Genomic DNA, 21165 nt, shown 5'->3' on the forward strand with positions numbered 1-21165 from the left:
TTCAAACCCTAAATCCTTGTTTTGTTTTAGAGGTGTTCTTGCATTGTTTTGTTTGTTCTCAGCAGTTTTTCTCTTTGAATAGTTTGCTATCTAAATTTGAGTCTAAATATCTTCTGACTTTCCCAAATTTATAGGCTTACAGTGCCAGCGGCATCATCCCGGAAGATCAGGTTCAGATCTTAGGAGCAATGTCCCGTAGTGCCACTTTGGCAGACATCAACATGTGGAGTATTATTCAGATCGACACACTCGCTTCTTTGATGGATGCTTCAAACGGGCCGTGGGACCCGGTTCTGGTGAGTAAACAGAAGAAAAAATCTGAACGTGAGCTTACTTTACATGCTTGTGTCTTCTCACCGATGCTTGGTTCTCCTCATCAAGGCCAAAGCCATCATCTCCAAGTATCTGAGTGTAAAGGGGAACAGTCTCAGCAGTGTGGGGCTCAACGCCATTGGAGGACCAAACCTGTGCACCCTGGATGTTGTTTTTATCAGGAACATTTCGGTTGGAAGCATCAAGTAAGACGTCAGTGCTGTGACTGTGCATGAGTGTGTGTGTGTTTGGAGGTTATTTTTACATCACATTAGCAGCAGATAATATCTGAACAAGAACATGTTGGCTAAAGGTCTGTCAGGGATCCTGTACTTACAAAGGCTGGTGAACCCACATAAATCTCTAAATTATTATTTAGATATCTAGAAAAAAAAGTCTGATTTAATGATAAATAACGTTATATGAATTCCATAAACTCAACACACCATTCCTGTGTGTTTTATCTCCTGCAGGAACGCCGATGTCCTGGACATATCCAGCTGCACCACTGAGAAAAAGCAAGAACTGTTTGCCCTCGCATATGAAGCATTTATCCCAATCACCCGCTCAATCACTGTCTCCACTTCCAGTTACCAGCTCATACAATCTTACCTACGTAAGCAAACAGACCCACATTCAAAAAAAACATCATTTAAACAGCTGAAAGTTAACGTACCATTAATTTTTTTTCCTTTCTTGCAGCGGGTGCAGATCTTAGGTTTATCCAAGGTTTAGTGTCTGCCAATATCAGTATGGACCTCCCGACCTTCACTGGGCTGCTTGAGAGTGTTATACAGGTCAGTGCTGCACGTCTGCACTTTGAATTCGGAATTTTAGACTAATTTTGAAAAAAGGTTTTTATTTTTTTATTTATTTTGGGGTGGGGGTCTTGCATCATAGTTCCTCAATTTATTTACTTCGCTCAAACCATTGGACAGGCCTGATAAGTTTTAAAACGAAATTGTACATTTTTTTTTTCTGTCAAAGAATAAAGTAAGTGTGTTTATTTGCTCATAGGATAAAATGTGTCTGCTCTGTTCTCCATAGAACCTGACTGTTAGTGATGTTAAAGGTCTTCTTGGCACCAACCTCCCACTTTTGAAGTCGTATGAAAATGTGACAGTGGTGCGAACCTGGATCAGTTCACAGTTTCAGTCTGAACTTAATGGTCTTGGAGTGGGGCTTACAGGAGGCAAGGTTAGCCCCACCACCACTACATTGGGCACATCATCATCAACAACATCAGGGACAACTTCAACAACAACATCGGCGACAACTTCAACAACAAAATCAACAACTGGATCCAACAGCACCACGGGTAAGTATTACAAAAGGTAGCATGGGGTAAAACATTCAAAGAACAACACCTCAGATAAAGCAGCAGTACCACATTTCAACACTTAATATGGCACACTGTCTGCACATAGAGCATTCTTGTGCAGGAAGAGTGTGGGCAGGAAGGGATTTGTGTTGATCGGGAGTACAAGAAGTAAAGGAAACCGAAATAAAGCATGAAAACATGAAATGTTAAGCCAGCAGTTGACCTTCTGCTGCAGATTAAATCTTTCAATTGCTCATTTTAAGCATTTTTGTCTCATATCCTGGTGTTTTGTTACGAGTATGTAGAGATCATCTTACATCAGAAGCACTGACAAGAAAAAAAGCAAAACAAAAAACACATTGGTGGTGAAAGGGAACTTGGTTTTTACTTGCAAGATCTGGAGTGTGATTAATGATGCCAGCATGAAATACAGTAAATACTTAATATTTTTATATTATAAAAAAAATCCCAAGTCAGAAAAACTAGTACAAGCGCGCACTACAGCTCTGAATACAGCAAACTTGACATATTGATAGTGTAAAGATCACAACTTGATATGAAAAATGAAGATATTAAATATTTGGTTGACTACATACCACTGTTGTGAAATGAAAATGATACATTTTTAAATGGTGTTATAGGTGCACAAACACTAAGAACTATCGGTATGTGGCTGCTAGGCAACATGATGACAACAAAAGACCTGATGTAGATAAGAACCTTAAAGGGTCTGAGTTGTGCCTGTGTGCCCATTTTAGTTGCTCAACTCCTGATCATGTAGGAATTTGCAGACAGACAGAGATTTAGTGTATCATAGTAAAATTTTCTTTATATATTTTTAATGATGGTCAGTTGTTTTGCATACTATGCAAAAAACTGTTCTACCTTTAGACAGAATTGGACCATATAAATAAATACATTATAAAAGATGCTTAAAAAGAACTGGCAGTGATTAATCAAGCAGTTTCAGAGTTTTCTAAAAAGCCCACTTGTTGAGGCTTTTGTGTGGTTGATATGCTAGTGTTCTACAAATCTTTCAGATAAAGAAGTTAAATCAAGGGCAAAACGTTTTATTGGTCCCTAATGTGACTGTACGTTTCTTTCCAGGCAATGCTCCTCCAGTCCGAGACGCTGGCTTCTCTTTCTTCGCTCTTCTTGTACTCCTCATCACTTCTCAGTATGTTGTAATGTAAAGACAACTTTTCTCATGGAAGATTATTGAAATATGAATTATAAAATGGTAGATAACTGGATAAAGGCTTGAAATAATTTTTTTGTTTTAATTTATCATTAATAGAAGGAAATAATGTTAAACAGAAGGGCATTTGCTTCAAACGAACAAAATAGTGCAGGTGCAATAAGACAAATTGTAAATGATGTATTTTTGATTACTAAATCTTCCTGAAACCTTTTCATAAACTATTTCTAAGGTCATATTTTTGCCTTACTTGTTTTCTATTTTTTTATTGTTCCATTTAAATTAAGATTGTTAAAAGGATGAGGATTCAACAGAAAAATGACAGGTTCGGGTGACGGGTAGCAGTTTTCATGATAGCACTTTCTTTATTTAGTCTTACTATGAAAATGTATTTGAGAGATTAATAATAAACATATTTTAAACAGCCTTAAAACAGTCATTGGAGCTCGTTATTTGCTTGGTGTCAGTGTTTTAATATTCAAAGATTTGGAGAGAGAAATTGTTAAAAAGGTCACCTAATTTCATTTGTACACCAACAGCAAATTAGTCACAAGATTATCAGTTATTCAATTATAAGGAAATGTTCATTAGTGTGACCTTTTGTAAGTGTGTTTTGTTTGCAAAAAGCCATGTATAAATTGATGCAGGTCTTTGAGTTATAAGCGTTTATACACCCCAAGTACAGTCTTGCAGATAGGACAGGTGTGCTTGGCATCCTTCAGGCGGTCCACACAGAATGGGATGAGGCAGCAGCCTAAAACAAAGCTGGAAATGACAGCAGCGATGGTCAGATTTATTTACTCATATCCTTTTTATTTTCATTTTTTTTAACCTTCAAAGATCCATTCATTCATTTTCAGGACTATCCCATGTAAGGTCATATTTTGTCAGTATCAGGACATGTAGCAGCAGATATCATATTTCAGTTTTTGGACATACTTTTCAAAAAATGAAATTGTAATTTTTACATTTATCAGGTCCGACAGATCCAAAACAGCTAGGTTCAATTAAAAATGTATCCCAAACAAGAGCTTGGACGTCAGTTTAAAAGCAAGTATCTGCACATGTGCATCCAGCCTTTGTGTATTTTTCAGTCAGTTTCTCATAATTACGCTTGGTTTATTTTTAGCAGCTAGTTTAAACATGCTGGCCCACTGGTATGATGCCACAGCTGTGACAAAAAAAAACATAGGGACACCAGTAAACATGCAACCATCCACAGAAGAGGAATCACCTTTACTTCGCCAGGGTTTTCAACGTGTGGTGCTCACTTTAAAAAAAATATTGGCACATCAACTGAAGTTTAAAAACTAAAACCAAACATCTCCTTCTTCTTTCTATCACTGCACCACCAGATGTGGCACTGTGGTGCTTTAGCAATGTTTTTAAGTCTTAATGTTATTTCAGTATTGTGCACATTGGCATAAATTTCAATATGCACATAGTGGGAGAGTAATTCTACATCACTCAGTAATTTATTGATTACTGATTGATTAATTGATCCAACTTGCATATCTGCAGCTGGAGGCTGTTAGCTTAGCTTAAACAGCTAATGCTATTGTTTGCTCTCCCTATGCATTCATGTACTAAACAACTAGAGGAATTACAAGAAAGATTCCTTTAAGATGAAATGAATAGGATCAGACTAACATCAGATTCCAGCACCAACACTGATCTAAAAACACTGTATCTGTGAGAGCTCAACAGCTTGACAGATTAATACCATCCATTGCTAAAAACTCACTCACTCACTGCAGTGACATTAATCTTTAGTCCAGCTTTTGCATGTTTTCACTTTCAAACAGTTTCCATGTGGTTTTCCAGCCACACCGTGAGGAGCTGTATGAAATCTGTAAAATTCTTTTATTGGCATAGTGAAGCAAACAATGCTTGAACTCTTCTTACCCACAGAAGAAGAGCCCTCCGCAGAAAATGTAAGTGAGCAAACCAGCAGAGTAGTCCACCTTGGAGAGGACTATCTGATGGCAGTTAGGACAGGCGATCTGAACCGGGCTGTCTCCCAGTGGACCGACCCTAGCTGCAGAAAAACAAGGACAGAGAGCACCAAAAGAGCAAATGCAAAAACAAATCAGGTTTTTAAATAAAATCACCAGAAATTAGAGCTCAGCTTTAAGAGTAACAAGCACTACATAAATACGGACTGTATGGCACAAACTCACCAACAGGAACTTGTACATTTGCCATTTTGCCTGTGTACACACATTAAAAAATGTGCATTTCAACATAAAAACTTAAGAAAATGATCAAAGCTGTCCTAAATTTAAAAAAAAACCCAAAAAAACAAAAGATATTCAGTGTTAGACTTGATCTGTGAGTTAAAGCAGAGTACTTACAGTTTGGGGGGGACAGAATATGTGACCACAGCGAGAAGAGGTTTCAGTGCAGAGCTGAAAGGGATAACTTCACCGTCAGCCTCCTTTACTTAATAAGTCATGAGATCCTTGGACTCTCAGTGTGAGCCTCACTGACCCAGCCCTAACCCAAGTACTTTTATACCCTTTTTCTGACTACCATCAGTGTAGTCTTATTCCTGTGTACATGCAGTTCTGCTGCTACACCAATAACTTGGTGTAGTGTTGTAGTGTATCTGTAGTGTATCATATCTGCTGCAAGGTGCAAAAGTATGCAGCCAGAGCTAAACGATGCAAAAAGATATGGAAGAGACATTTCTGAGAGGACTGCTGCACCCAACCAGTAACTGAAGGCACATAATCCTGCATTCAGAGTGAAATTAGCAGCACATGTTCCCGCTGCTCCAAATTAAATGAGACGTTTAACCATTGGTGAGCACAGCAATGTTGAATTCATGCTCATACAGTGTCATATCTGTTCTGCATTTATAAAGCCACATTCTAAAACTTGTGCAACAGCATCATTTCATGCCAAATGTTCCCTTACACACGTGTGGTTGTCTTTGGAAACTGAGAGAATTTAAATGCAGATTGAATGTGTAACAAAAGTAGGTAGATGGAGCAAGAAATAAAAAATGATCAGTTGTTGAACAGTTATTGAAGTAATGTGATCAAAACACATGAATGATCACAGATCTGGGACAAATATGGATTTAAAAACAAACACTGGATCCCAAATTTAGAATCAGTCATGTCCAGTTTAAACAGCATTGTACAGATTAACCCCAGGACACACTGACAAAGGCTTGATGAACTCAAGAGGGAGTTTAAATTTTTAAATATCTCAAGTTTAAATATCTCAAGAGGAAAATGCAGAAATAAATATCTTGATTGAAGCACACAAGCAGATCAACGCACCTCTAAATCATACCAGGGTCTTCACAAAGAGAAAGGTCGATCCTAATAGGGGGGAAAAAGTCATCAACCTTTGGGAAATTTCAGGGGGAAGAAATCCTAGGATATGAAATCCCTAAACATGCACTAAAGCTTTGGATAATAAAAGATGATGCTTGTGTAAATTTTTAGTCATTGCTGGTCAAACAAAAAAAATCCAGAAATAAATAATACACTAATAACAAGAACCAACACAAATTTGACTCTAAATGTTAAACAGTGGATGAAGGAGCCATAACCTGAAGTAATCACTTATTACTACAATGATCAGAAAATGAAGGGATAAAACACACGGTCCGAGGCTAGAGCCAGATATGCCACAAGTCAGTTACACTTTACATGTTGACCAGTTAACAGGGATCAGGAGTTGTCCTCCATGACCCACCACCCTGTAAGTAGAAGGCTGGTAATCAGTCCAGGCTCAGAAACCCAACTCTGCCTTTAGGCTGCGGCATACAGTAAGCCCTGGCCTGCACAGAGAGACTAAATATCACCGCATCTTCATTTTACAACTCACAGAGCAGCAAAATATCCATCATAAATATATTTAAATCAAGTCGTCTTATATCTGGCTATATGACATACCTGCACTGAGACAAAATATCAGTGTGTGTAGCGTGCGCTATAAGTAGACCTGAGTATCAGTGCAATCAAATACAACAACCTTCAATTAATCAGACCCCATCACAGCCATTGATGGAGCAAATGTGACACACAAAACCAGTCCCAAACCAGTGCAACTTCCACAACAAACATGGAGATGAATCAATGCAGGCAACATTAGTCCACCATGTTACAGGGTCATTGCAACGCTTTCTTTTCAGCTGTTCCTCTGTAGATTTGCTGCTGTGCTTGGGATGGTTGCATGGTCTAATATAGGCAAAGCTTTAGTTGTTTGCACACATGGCCTCATATTTGCCTCTAGAATACTTTGGTATACAGAGGAGTTTATGGTCTACTGTGACCGCAAGGTGCCCAGGTCCTGTGACTCTATAATGAGCCCAAATTATCACCCTCCACCGTCATGCTCGACAGTTTGTATGAGGTATTTGTGCTTATTGGTTTTCTGTTTCTGTGCATATTAGCCAAATATCAGCTTTTTGGTTGTTCCAGAAGTCTTGTGCCTTGTTCAGATACAAATTCACAAACCTAAATTTCTTCCAAACAAGCCGTACTTGTTTAAGGTTTCCTAATTAAACTGTGACGGACTTTTTAAACACTAATTTAACAATCTAAGTGACAGCTATAGTCTTAGATGTAGCTCCTGGGTTTTTTTTAGCAGCTCCTTTTAATATTGCACTCTGACCATGGGCCAAGGTTGCTAGGATGTTCACTCTTGGGAAGACCAGTTGATTGTTTTCAATGTATAATGGTGAACTACAGTTTGTTCGGAAAGTGCCTCATAACCCTCGCAGAATGCTGCAGACCGACAAACTGCCAGACGATCAGCTTTCACAGAGGTGCTCACACTTGTTCATCATCAGTCAATCAAGCACCTTTGATCAGCAGCGCCTGGCTGCTACTTACCTTCTTATTTCCTATAGAAGCAGTAAGGAGGTAGTTAGTTTCCCACACTCTGCTTCTCAATCTTGGCCTAATTTGTGTTAAATAACCAATGACACAGCATCATATGTCACGTGTTGTTGTTCATCTAACATTTTAAGTCCTACAAAGGACCACATTATTTTATTTATTATCATGTCCTGACATGTAAAAGCTGGTATATCAACTGTATCTCAACACAACACTGTGCTCAAACACAAAGACGCACATCAATACAAGATGAAAGAGTTTTAATCAGTAAAAACCGGTGCAATATTTCACATGTAAACAATTGCAGCATGTTAATAATACCTGAATAGTTACATAGAAATATTTAGTGATTCAAGAATTCTTGTAAAAAATAGATCAGTTTCACAAAACAACTGTATCCCCTCAAAAAACACAAAAAATCTTACCGATTGTTTCGAGTCCACTTAATAGCTCCAAACAAAACGAGGGGAGCGTGTATTCAGCATGAAATTACTTCTCAGTTTTATTAGTAGCCCTCTCTCCCTGCAGCCAAATTCTGCACCACCAGTACTGCAAATGCATTTTAAAGTAAACAATGGAGGAAAAACAGGTGTCTTATACAGATTTCCAGAGAATGTGATGAAAGCTAGTCAAATTCCTAAAAGTCAGCTAGCACTGAACTATAAATGCCATTGCAGATAGGTATTTAGATTCAGAGCTAGAGTTGTTATTCAGTGTAAAAGTATGTACTTTAAAGGAATTCCTATCAGTATGTTTTTATCATTTTGATGTTTCATAAAACACTAAGGAAGCCAATCTGTTCATCATATACACACACAACTTAAAAAGACAAGAACTACAAGTATGAAAACAAATCAAGAACATAAACGTGTCATATGAACTATAATGAATCAACGTGAGCCAATGCTGGTTGAATTTTAGGAATTAATGGGGAACGTTTCCAGGAGGTTAGTCATGTGACTCGCAGCTCACAGAACAACAGGTGAGGTCATTCTGCGAGTTCTTGGAAAGTGCCCGGGGCCTTCTTTCAGAGCTTTATTTGTTTTCAAGTCCAGACTTCCTCAGTGTTTGATTACAATTTCCATTTATGCACCCAAAGGTTAAATAGACATATGACACGAAGTCTGGGATTTGCACATTAAGAGTATCGTAGCCTTCCTTTCCAAGCGAGGTTTTCCATGCGAAACACTGCGTCATGGGTGAATCACTTAAACTCACACTGCATAGTATATCACTGCTCTTCAAATGTACTAACCTTGACTTTTGGTTACAGGGTGCGGGTGAGTCCAGCCCATCCATGGTGTTTTTTAATTTTTTAATAAAGAAACTATCTTGCACTTGGTTTACAGTAATTAAAGGAAGCTTTATTTGGCTGCAGGGTGTGTCCAGATTTTCTTGTTATTCCTTCACAATTAAAACAGTCGATAAATCGTTGCAAGCGCAGCATCACAGCTGGGAAGTCTGAATTGGAAAGTTGGCACGGAACTTTAAAGAGTTGGACGAGCTCATATGATCACAGCACAAGAGCTGTGTGTTTTTTCTTTCACTGCCTTCCCACCTGCCCTACTCATCTCTCCTTATGTTCCTGCCCGACTGAGCAGCAGTGTTCCTTGGAAGATGGTAACTGTCATCTTTTCTTTATTTTTGTGAGAAAATTTAATTTTTTGCAGTTGAAGAGGATCTCCTCATGTCAGCCTTATTTTCTCACAGCTTTTCTTGCCTCTAATTTAACCTTCCCTTCATTTCCTGGCCCGGTTTCCTTTCTCTTTTCTCTGCTCTGCCTCATTCTCAGGGTTCCCTGCAGGCTTGTGCTCAGGAGGCCATATGGCTTCTTTTCTGCTCCGTCTCTTTCCTCTCCACCTCCGCCTCCTCTCTAGCCTCTGTCCTGTCCGTCAGCGCCCTCAGCAGGACCCTGAGCAGTGTGTTCTCATTCAGCAGATTTTCAGAGGCGTCTGCCAGCTCCTGCAGCCGCCTCACTGCCTCACTGAGCTGCCGGCTTTTCTCCCGGTGCTGCTCCTCTAAGCTCCGCCTCTCTCGCTGCAGCTCGGCGTTCTCGGTCTCTAAGGTGCGGGCCTCGAATTTCAGTCTTCGGTTGTCGCGCCATAGTTGCGCGAGCTGTTGGGAGAGACGCTCCCGGGCGTGATGCAAGGCTTGAACTTCACGCTGGAGTGTCAGAAACTCTGACCCAAGGAAAGGACTGTGTCCGGGGCCTTCTGTCTCAACAGACGGTTTGTGCGCGTGATGCAAAGAGCCAGAGTGCTGCAGGATGAAGCGGAGGAGGTTGGGTAATGTGATGGGAAGGTTGTCAGGAAACTTCACACTCAGGTGTTTTCTTAAAGGGAAGAGAAAAAGAACACAAGAGTGAAAAATATTCTGCTGAAATTCACTGATGAAAGGTTTTTTTTTTTTTTTTTTTTTTAACTGAGGTGTCAAGAAGGACTAAGAATCAGACGGGTATTCGAATAGGTCTTAAACGCATGAATGTTTAACAAATAAAGGCAACTCATTGCAATGTAATAATTACTAGCTACATTAACAGAGAGATCTACAAAGTAAAGCAGCTAGCTTGTAGTAGGCCATGAACCTAATCACTCATATGTGGACTATGAGTAGGACTCCAATAAAATGTATTGTTTTACATTTAGAATGAACACTTTGGCTTTTCAGTGTGTATCATTTAACATTATGCAGTTATAGTTCCACTGAGGCAGTGTGAAGATCAAAGCTATTTTTTGCAGAAATATGAGATCCACCCCCCCCCCCATTCTTTGGCCACACCCTTGTTTGTGCACATCTCTGCATTTATTCTTACCTGTATCTGGGAAAGAAAAGAATAGAGGGAACATGATCCACCATGAACTCCCAGGGGAGGTCATTACGTGCAACATTCACCCTATGCAAAGGAAAAACAAAGCTGTGATCACTTTTGTTTTCTTCAAAAATGAGGGTCACACTGCTAATATTCTCTCGTATGCTTTACACGCTTGATAAAATAAATATATGGGAAACTGTTTTCAGGTCATCCGGCTTCCGAAATGTTTTTAAAATATGCTTTTTGTTACATTTCAAAACACAGACACCTCAAATCACACAGTATACACTAACCTGACACTTTATTAGGTACACCTTGCCTTAATTCTTACTCAGACTATCATCAAAGGTACACTTACAACTGGGACTGCAGAAAAACCGTAAACAGACAGTAACTGTACCTGGCCACGGTGATGGTGCCATTTCCCTGTAATAATCTGGCCAGCTGGATGATGATGTGGTTGAGAACAGAGCAAAATCCACACCACTGAGTGTAGTAGAACAGCAGCACGTCCTACAACACACAAATTGGCATCATCAGGAGTTTAGCAAACTACCTGCTTCCATAAGTAGAGCACGCAGCGTACTAAGCCTCCATTAAAATCACGCTTGCAGCTGTAAAAAGCAGCCGTTTTTATATTTTAATGTTTTTATTTTTAGGTGCATGGAAGTTGCTTTACAGAAATTCAGAATTTCACAAACTGCCTTGATTTGCTGAGGGTGTTTCAGAACGCTTAGTCACCTTTTGAAGGTCCATGACGGAGGGCAGGAAGGAGGAAGTGGTCAACTCTGTGATGAGGAAGCGTGGAGGTGACTGCGTGTGTTCGTCTGAACGCGTCGCCTCCTCTTCAGCTCCCTTCCTGTCCTCCTCTCCAACCAAGTGTCTCTGCAAGAGGCTGTAGGGAGCGCTGAAGTTCCTGATGAAGGCCTCTGCAATGAAACGCACAACATGAACACAGAATTAGCCCAAGAATACGATTCAAGTACACCATCATGCATCTGACTGTCATGGAGGGACTTTGGAACAAATGTACCAACCAGAAAGGAGACAAGTTTGCATATATGTCACATCAGCAGATAAGGTGAAGGTTCAAAAAAGCAGGCCAAACAAAGCTCTGTTTTCATCAACTCAAAAACCCCCAAACTCCTGAAAGGCAGATCAGAATCAGTGCAATCACAGGTCAGCCTGAGTTAAGTGTCTGTATAATAAGACAAGCCCCATCAACAGAGCTGATACCACCATTCACCAGAACACAACCTCAATTAATCCTATGAACTAAGGAATAGAAAGGTGTGACAATGTGGACCATGACATTTCTCTTAAACAACAAGAGAACCAGACATTATTTCCCCAACTTGAATTTTCACTAGAAGAAGCTGGAACTCAACCCAGCGCCCTCATTATAATTTTGATTTATCAGCCACTAAATGTTTGACTTTTGGTCATTAACCTGACTTGTCATGTGAGATAATATGACTGTTGTGATTTCTTTCAGTATTTCTAAATATCCGACATTGTAGTGAGAGAGCCGCTTGAGTCTATTTTGAGTAGAGTAAGGAAGAGTATCTTTTAAAGAAAGTGTTTTTTTTGGACGATTAAAACGTTGTTACAGGCCAACTTCCTGCAAACCAGACGGCCTGAATTCAATAATTTTTATAACTTTTATGCCGACTTCACACTGTATCTGGCCAGATGTGTGCATGCACCATCACAATGTCATCAAGGACAGATGACTCGTCTTTACAAAGGCCCTAAAGACATTTGTAGAAACCAGTGCCTGACTGATATATTGAGGGTGGATATTTTCAGCTAATATTAACTATTTGCCAGTGTCAGTATCACCATTTATGACGGCCAATGAATTTTCATTCATTGGCCGTCATAAATGGTGACGGCCAATGAAATTTCATAAAAAATGCCATAAAAATTCATTCATTTTCAGCCAATGAATGAAAATTAAAAACGCCAAGGAGACTTGAATAACAACCTTCAACCATGTTATGAGTGTTGCCACTGTATAGTTTGTCTAACAGAGGGCACTCCTCCTGCAGCTTCCCTGTTGGCAACACACACAACAAACAGGTGATCTGAAAACAATTCAATTTTATTTATATGGTGCTAAATAACAACAGTCACCTCAAATCGCTTTTTATTGCAAGGTAAAGACCCTACAATAACACAGAGAAACCCCCAACAATCAGACAACTCACTTTCAGCAAGCAATTAGCAATAGTGGGAGACTAATAATAACTAAAGATTGAATGCAGAGTGGTGTATAAACACATAGTGGGTGGAAAAGGGTGAGTAAAGAAAAAACACTCAGTGCATCATGGGAAACCCCCAGCAGCCTAGACCTGTTTGAGAAAAACTAAGGGAGGATTCAGGGTCACCTGATCAAGGTCTAACTACGTGCTTTATCAACAATCAAAGTTTTAAACCTTTTTAATCTTAAAATTAGAGAAGGTGTCTGTTGGCTGGATCCAAAGTGGGAGCTGGTTCCACAAAGAAGGGTCCAAAAACTGAAGGTTTTGCCTCCCATTCTACTTTTAAATATGCTGGAAACCACAAGTAACCCACTAGTCTGAGACCGAAGAGACACAAAATGGGATTTTGAAATCACCAGATGCCTTAAAAATTGCAAATCGTTTGAGCTCCCAGCTTTTGGGACAAAACAAAACCAGCCCGTGTTACATGAATGAAAGTTGTCCATGTCTTACCCAGAGACTCTGTTAGTGTGGCTGCTGGAGTGTGCTGAAGAACATAATGAACTTCATCCTTCAGGTTCACAATAGCAGCAAACGACCCATCACCGCTCCTATCATCTTCTTGCTCAAGAGAAGCACTTCTGTTGCCTGATGCTCCGAGCCTGACTGCCAGAGGCCAGTTCAGGGCAACATCCAGCACATAAAACCTGAGTGTCCTGTTGGTTTGACAACGGAGCCCAGTGATGCCGTCTCCCTCCGGCTGAGGGACAGAGAATGGAGGGATCAAGGAAGGAGGAACACTTTGCATCTCTGACTCTTCTTTGGCTTGTGATTCATTGAGCTGAAGTTCTACTTTTCTGCAGCAGGCACTGTATTGACTAAATGGGCTGTAGCTGTCCAGAAAATTGCTACAGCCCATTGAGGTTGCACTATTATTGGACACGGGGGAAGGGAGCTGGTGGAGGCAGCAGCGTCTGAGATAAGTCTGAAAAATGTCTCCTCCCTGGATCGAGGGAGGGAACAAGCAATGCGGAGGTGAGGTGGCGAAGCTTGGCCACGAAAGGCTGAGGCACACCTCACACACGCTTGTGCTCGACTGTGGGAGCACAACTGACTGGCAGCACAGTGAGCGGAAGGAGAAACTTTTGTCCCAGCTGGAGTGGTGGCTGTTGTCACAGGAGTGGTAACGCACGGCAATGTCTGCAACCTAGAAAAACATAATGGGGTAAAAATGATTTAATCTGCAGAACGTAAGGAGAATAATACAGTGTTTAACAACACGATTAAAGAATATACACATAAAAAATAAGTTCTAATATAAAAAGCACCTGAGGAGGAGGAAGAGGTCTCTCTAAAGGGCTCACAATTAAAGCAAGATCCTTCAGTAAGCCATGTCCAATTGGAAAAGCCTTCAAAGGGTTAGGGTCATAACATCATGGCCACCTCCCTAATATTTTGTTTGTCCCCATTCTGCTGCCAAATCAACCCATGACCCATCGAGACGCTTAGACCCAGTCGTATAGCCATCACCATGTCACCCTTTCAAACTCCCTCAAATCCTTATGCTTGCCCGTTTTCCTGCTTCTTACACTGTAAAAGTTCCCTTTACCAGCGTACTTAATATTTATTTAAGTCTCAGTTTTTTTTGTTGTTTTTTTTTTAAATACAGGGCAGCTAAATGAAGATGGATAAGTTAGATAGATTAGCTCAGTGTATAATAATAGTATAGCTGCAAATCAAATCTGTAAGAGAATAAAGTGTTTCTATCATTTCGAAAATGATATTCGTCTGATTTTTTTCTGCTCACCTGCCGTAGCGCAGGGCTGGGCTGTGATCCCAGAGGATCGTGCGGCACAAACAGCAGCAGTGCAGGGCCTTTAGTCAGCTCCTCTTCTAACAGGCGAGACTTTGTTCCCGGGGGCTGTAGCCACTGGAGGACCGTCTCACGGTTTTCAAACACCCATCTACAAATGGCCTCAGACGTAAAGTTAAGGTCGTTCCTGGGAAAAATCTTAAACAACAGATCAATAAACATACAGCATCATATACATCCACAGTTTTAAAGTCATTAGTGTTTAATTGCATCTTCTAGAAGAACCACATCTACAACATGTGTTGACGCTGCTTACCAAAGAGGAGTTAAATCTTCTGTGGAGAAAAACTGTTTCATCCTCTGTTAGTGAGATGGCTCCTGCCACCTGCTTGTTGGTCACGACCCCAAAACGTACAACACCACGGAAATCTGCACCATAAAAAAGAGAAACTTGTGACTTCAACCATTTATGTTCCCTTTATCGTAAAATGCACATTTGGGTTCTCTCCGTTTCAACCACTGCTATCTTTTCGTCAACAGCAGCCTCTCCTCGAATTCTAATCCCATGCTTGACAAGCCAAAATGTTTATTATGTTAACAATCAGCCTTGAAGCTGTGTGATTACTTCTTACCCCTTTTTAGGACTTGCAGGGCAGAGGACAGAAATGTGATGTATCCTGGCGGCTGGGGGGAAGAGTTAAACTGGAAGAAACCCACCACTCGAGGCTAGAAACAAGACGCAGATCATTACAGTTGGCTGTGGGTGATTCAGTGACAGAAGTGTAAAGCTCAAATATACCTCATGATAGGAGAGGAACTCTTCAACATGACCTCTTGATGGGAGGTAAGTCAGTGGTGTGATGACTCTGAGTACAAAACTTTCTATGTATGGAGCCAAAAATGGGCCTCTATACTCTATTGGCCCAAACCTGTGGAAAACACAGATGCTAATAAATATCAACAAATTATAATTAAATTACAATTAAGAAACAAAACATTCAAAGTGTTTCCCACAGTTTTGTATTAAAATACATCTCTAGCCTCTCTAAATATGCGCGTCTATGACTGAAGTTGTGTATGAACAGCCAAATACAAAAGAAAATAAAATATTATTTCATTCATAAAAGAACAAACAAAACATACTGATTGCTTAAACTCATACATTTCATCATTTCTGGACATGAGCTCATTTTGAATTTGATGGCAGCAACAGGTCTCATATCAGTTAGGATGGGGTCAACAAGAAGCTGGAAAAGTAAGTGGTACTAAAAAAAACCAACAACAACAAAAACATTTTGTAATCTGCTTAATTTGCAATAGGCCAGTAACATGATTAGGTATAAAAGAAAGAGCATCTTAAAGAGGCAGAGTTACTATTCCTATGCTATTAAAACTTCTGAAATAATTTTTCTCTACATAATACTGTGAAGACTTTCACTAGCCCACCCTCTGCAGGACAGGATACCCTCAAAAGATTCAAAGAATGTGGAGAAATCTCTGTGTGCAAGCGAATCTATCATGCAAAGAAGAAGCCACATGCAAACATCGTCTTCTCTGAGCTAACGTTTATGGGGCTTCCCAATTCGTCTTTGTCTGCTAAAGCTGTTGAAAGCAAATTCCCACCACAAGTGAAGACAAGCCCACCGTCTCACCTTCTATAAAACAGATGGATGACGGGGTAGTGATAGAAGCGGTTTTGCCTCCTGCATTTCCCCTGACTCCACCAGCAGTTAACAGCCACAAACTGCACCTGTGTTTGTGTGTTTGAAGAGACACATTAAGAAACAAAGATAAGCAAAACGATGTGTAGACTACACACAAAACAGTGTAAAAATCACACACTGTAATGACTCATGTACTTAACGAACAGGCCCAAAACAAGTCGACTATGAATTTGCGTTTGAGAGAGAGACACAAGCTAAAAATGTGTGAGTGTGTATTTAAGCTGAAGGGAACAGATTTTATTAGCTCAACTATATCAGAGTCACTCTTTACTGCAGTCTGTCAAGCTGCTCCTATAAACTCTTCCCAACACTTTGCGTATCAAGCGATAACATAACACGCGTCCACGTAAGAACAATCCCCAGCTTCCTTAGTCTTTGCCCAAGTAAAACACATCTAAATATTTGATGTTTAAACAATCCTGAGTGGTGGAGGTTCCGTTCACTTGTACCTGTTTGGCCAGCTTCTTAGCGACCTGCTGCACTTCCTGTCGCGCAGCCATAGAGTGAGCACACCATGGTGCATAGAAGAAAATAAAGGACACCTCGGCCACACTCCTGAGACGCTCCACCTGTGAAGAAAAAAACCCTTTCAGTCTCACAGAGCACCACAAGTTTGATGACAACAACGCCAAAACATTTAACTGGAGCTTTAGAAACCCTCTTAGCTCTTTCCATTTGTTCTCTTTTACAATTTGAGCAAATGAAGTATCAAACAAAGGAAAATACAGTGAATGCCATCAAGTCTGAATCCTTGAATCTCACCTGGTCAAGCTGACCCAAGTAGAGATCCACCACCGGGGCGTCAGGAGAAAAGAAACGCACCGGAGGCCGAGCTGCTGCCACCACATTCTTAGCACGACTACAGAAATAAATGAGAAGAGTAACGCTGAGGGGTGCAAAGAGATCACAGTCACATAATAAGATAATATGCAGCATATGTAAAGAATTCAAACAGGTTATTAAATCCATAAGCTATAACTCTGTGTCACTTCCACGAGATTCGCTGATCATGGCAGTGTGTCCATCATCGGTTGATGTTAGTGCTACAGCAACCTCCAGCCTTGCATACTACTCTGAGTTGCACATATTGGAATATGCTTGTGTTAAATTTGGAAAATGAGAGTAGAAGCAATGCTATTTGGAAATGGAGGGTATGCTAAGCTGATGTATGAGGGGAGGAAAGGCTATATGTTTGCGTCCACAGAAAGCAATGTGAAAAACTGTGCCGTGTTAAACATTCTGCCTCCCCCAGAGGCTATGCAAAAATGTCTCTACATCGTTACAGGGGGAAGAAAATTACCTCAACATGACGAGAAGCAGAATTTCCCTGGTATAATTTGCGTGGAGTCGGTTTCAAGTTTCAGTCTTTGTGGCAATTATCGTCTCAGCTGGGTTTTCGAGAGGACGACTGAGTAACTACTTAGCCAACAAGTCAATCGTTCAGCAACAGTTGCTACTCTTTTACACAACTGAAGGATTTCAGCACTTTTATTCACCATAACTGAATGACAAGTGGTATAAGCTTTGAAGAACCTTAAAGTTGCAAAGACCAAAGCTGCAAGATGATGACAGCACAGTGTGTCAGGGCTGTAACCAGATATTACCATTTAAACATTAATGATCTCATTATGATCTCCCTGCAATATTTTCTGGGTTTTATCTGAGAAAACTGTAAAAAACGCCCAACATTTCCTTGAAAAATTAAGGCGATGTCCTTAGTTAATCTAATTGTCCAGAGTACACGTCAGTTTTAGATTAGCAGCACTAATAATGAAGCCCTTGTTTGTAACTACTGTAGACAACGAGGAGTAGTTCATTCACGACCTAACAGTGTTACAACGCCGCTCTTCGCTCACCTAAATAACCATTCCACTTAGCTTTTGTGTTTTAAGGGGTCTCGTGTTAGCCTGGTCACACACAAGCAAGCTCACGCTGTCAGAGGATAAACAGAAGCTCGTGCCCATGTTTACCTGCACTTGAACTTGACGGCCAAAACGAGCAGGACGCCGAGCACGATAGCCCCGCAGAGCAGATCCGGTCTCCGGGCCATCAGAAACAGCACCTGCCGGAGAGACTGCCGCACCCGGCGCAACATTACAGCTTGTCGTCGCCTCTCCGTCCCATTTATACGCCCCGACTACCGCTCAAAGCATCCATTTGCCTAACGGGGGGGAGGAGGGATGGGCGAGGAAGACTGGTTCGACGGAAACAGCTAACCTGGATTGGACATGAGCAGTGCTGGTGTGTAAGGTGTTCAAATACGGTCAAGCCAACCTTTCTTCCACACGTAGACTTTTCACTTCCGCAACAACGACACCAGGGGCAGGATGTAAAATCCTCTACGCGAATAAAACGCGTAGTGCCTTTAACGCTTTAATGGCTGTCTTTTAAAAAATGTCACTGACAGTTAGCTTACCGGATGTTAAAGATGAACGACACTAGTCGCAATAATTACAATATTTAAACTGGTCCTTAGTAAGCGATTTTATTCCTTTTTCCGTATGGCGCAAAACGCGCTCTTTTCAGACCGTCCCTACGTTGTTATGGCGACAGCCGCTGCTGCTACGACAGTCGTAAAACACTAGGGGGCGGTTGTTTTAAAAATGAATCGATAAAACTTTATTTAAATGCCACTTATTTACATCTAGAGTAGAATTATTTAAAGTGCCCGGGACTTGTGACTGATTGTGAGATTGGAGAAAACTCTTTTCTTGTGTTACTTTGCTTCGTATAAAAATCACTGCATCGAACTGATTCAGTTTATCCTAAAATAACTGAACACTGGGTTTGTAAGATTTTTTTTTTTAAGGGTCTCTATAGGTAAAACACCACCTGATAAAATGGGTTGTCTTAGTGTTAGAGCTACTTTCTTATTAATCTTGTGTTATTCATCCAAATATAGTAATGTTGTAAATTGTTAGACCCTTTTATTACCTTATCACTACTTACTCTTAATTATTGTGATATAATTTTAAGACATTGGTTGTCTTAAATATCAAATGCTCATAATACAACTAAAACAATACACGTAGGACATGAGCATCACAGTTCTCAGGCTGTGAGCCTGCCATTTCATATCCGGGATATCATGTCTGTAGAATATCCGGATCTAGAGTACGGTGCAAATATCTCAAGCTACTACTCTTTTCTTTATATTTTGCTATGAAAATGGGAAATGGGGACAGTGATTTATTGAAACATCCAGTATATAAAACAAAAACAGAGTTTGTACAGTTCTAATGTATTTGAAAAAAAATGCTGTGACCTTCTTGATTTTTTTTAATGCAATGTCTCTTGTTCTGTTCTGGCTAAAGATGATCCCACACTGCTTCAATAATGTTGAGGTCTGGGCTCTGGGAAGACGAATAGAGGACTGATGGTGTTCCATTGTGTGTTTTTCCATCCATGTATGCTTTTACTGCACTGGAGCTGTGTGTGGGATCATTGTCACCATGAAAAATTAAGGCATTCCTAAGATCTGTTCCAGATGGAATTGCATGGTGGATCAAAACGGTAGTTTTCTGTGTTCATAATTCACTCAATTTTGACAAGAACCCGAGCACCAAGGACTGAAATGCAGCTCCAAACCACGACAGAGGCCCCACCACGTGTTACTGATGGCTGTGCACACTTGCTTTATTTTATTAGGCCTGCCACTTCCTGTTTTTGTCTTCCACTTGTCCAGTTTCCTCCAATAGCACACCATGCTAAGACATGCCAGGTATTTAACTAGTAGCTCTTTGATTCAGTTAGTTGGTGCACATGTACAACTCTCCTCCATATCTCTCAAAGTGTTTTGTTTTGTTTTGTTTTGTTTTGTAAAGCATTTTCACAGATTCAAGCAAAGAAAGGAAAATAAAGTACACATTTTTTTAGGCAGGAAGTAACAAAGTGCCAAAACATACATACGCAATTTAAGTTGTCTCTTATTCGTAGACGAAACACTGATTCATCATGCATTTTAAATCCTTGAATGGTTCCATAAGTGGTTTAACAAAAAAATCTATTCTCCTCTGAAAATGATCAGGTACACTGACTGGACTGCAAATAGGTTTTTGAAAGATCTTCAGAAAGCCTGGTGAATGACTGCTTAAGGTTCCTTTAAAAATTACAAGAAGGTGCCTTGAAAGCAAAATAAAGACACGAGTGAATCAAAACTTTTGCACAGTACTGTAAATTCAGTTATACCCCTAATGTTAATGCCAATTTATGGCATTAGTTATTAGCTTTTACTCAATGACTTTTGATAGCTGATTGTTGATACAGTCTGTATCAGAACTTTGATGACTAAAACAAAAGAAAATGAAAAAACAAAGCACTGAACTCAAAAACATCAAATATACATATATTTATTTTTGAAAAGTGAATTTCTTCACTTTGATATATTCTGTTCATGTGATGAGAAATATTTTTAGATATTTGATTAACTTATGTCTCATGAAAATCATAAACCTGTATCTCACATTATTAAAATATTTCCTAAGGTAGCAAAGGATTTTAAATCCAGACCCTTTAAAAATGTTGTTTTATGCACTCAGCAGTTGGTTGAGGCTCCTTTATCAGAATGAATCAGAATTTAGAAAGTCATGTATATGTGGCTATGAATACTCCTTCAGATTTAATATAAATCTTTATTTTGTAAAGTCTCATTCAAGAACAAAAGAGCACAAATAATAATAATAATAATAATGATCATCACAGTGTAAGATTTTTCAGTGCAAATGAACATGTTAAAAAAAAAACAAAAAAACAAATTTCTGATTAGCTTGGTCCACCCATGAAATGGAAACGTATACTGTAATTTACTTGAACAATTTTTAAAAAGTGCAACAATATTTCTCAGCAGTGTGAGCAAATAAAAACAAAATATATATATAATATTTTTAAAAAAAGTAGAAGTTTTATGCATTACCTAAACAGAT

General features: G+C 39.8%; 3 protein-coding genes across 5 annotated transcripts in view; 1 reads left to right on the forward strand and 2 right to left on the reverse strand.

The window, feature by feature from the left end:
- mslnb (mesothelin b) overlaps positions 1-9005 on the forward strand; it is a 64999-nt gene extending 55994 nt beyond the window's left edge. The window contains exons 91-96 of the mRNA XM_085162255.1: positions 135-296; positions 382-518; positions 786-928; positions 1015-1109; positions 1360-1630; positions 2741-9005. Coding sequence (XP_085018381.1) covers positions 135-296; positions 382-518; positions 786-928; positions 1015-1109; positions 1360-1630; positions 2741-2826 — 894 coding nt within the window. The 3' untranslated portion in view covers positions 2827-9005. The remainder of the gene's footprint in view (positions 1-134; positions 297-381; positions 519-785; positions 929-1014; positions 1110-1359; positions 1631-2740) is intronic.
- Positions 2870-4948, reverse strand: LOC146517317 (LITAF domain-containing protein-like; the record flags this gene model as incomplete). Its single annotated transcript, XM_085162291.1, has 2 exons — positions 2870-3596; positions 4737-4948. Coding segments are annotated over 2 exons (321 nt in total), but the record flags the coding sequence as incomplete, so codon positions are not given.
- On the reverse strand, positions 7425-21062 carry txndc11 (thioredoxin domain containing 11). Of its 3 annotated transcripts, XM_085162260.1 has the most exons (14): positions 18518-21062; positions 18214-18404; positions 17006-17102; positions 16693-16812; positions 16172-16269; positions 15319-15448; positions 15152-15245; positions 14836-14948; positions 14514-14717; positions 13220-13913; positions 11244-11431; positions 10903-11015; positions 10503-10583; positions 7425-10022 (listed from the first exon to the last, which is right to left on the reverse strand). In XM_085162260.1, the coding sequence occupies exons 2-14, from the start codon at positions 18336-18338 to the stop codon at positions 9503-9505; spliced, it is 2577 nt and encodes an 858-aa protein (XP_085018386.1). In that variant the 5' UTR covers positions 18339-18404; positions 18518-21062; the 3' UTR covers positions 7425-9502. The 3 variants fall into 3 exon arrangements, with proteins under 3 accessions (XP_085018386.1, XP_085018385.1, XP_085018387.1); XM_085162259.1 differs by having other exon boundaries at positions 18214-21062; XM_085162261.1 differs by lacking the exons at positions 18214-18404; positions 18518-21062 and adding an exon at positions 17544-18205.
- Between the last annotated feature and the right edge of the window lie 103 nt (positions 21063-21165).

The sequence above is a fragment of the Neolamprologus multifasciatus genome, chromosome 6 (assembly GCF_963576455.1).
Source record: "Neolamprologus multifasciatus chromosome 6, fNeoMul1.2, whole genome shotgun sequence".
Classification (NCBI taxonomy): Eukaryota; Metazoa; Chordata; class Actinopteri; order Cichliformes; family Cichlidae; genus Neolamprologus; species Neolamprologus multifasciatus.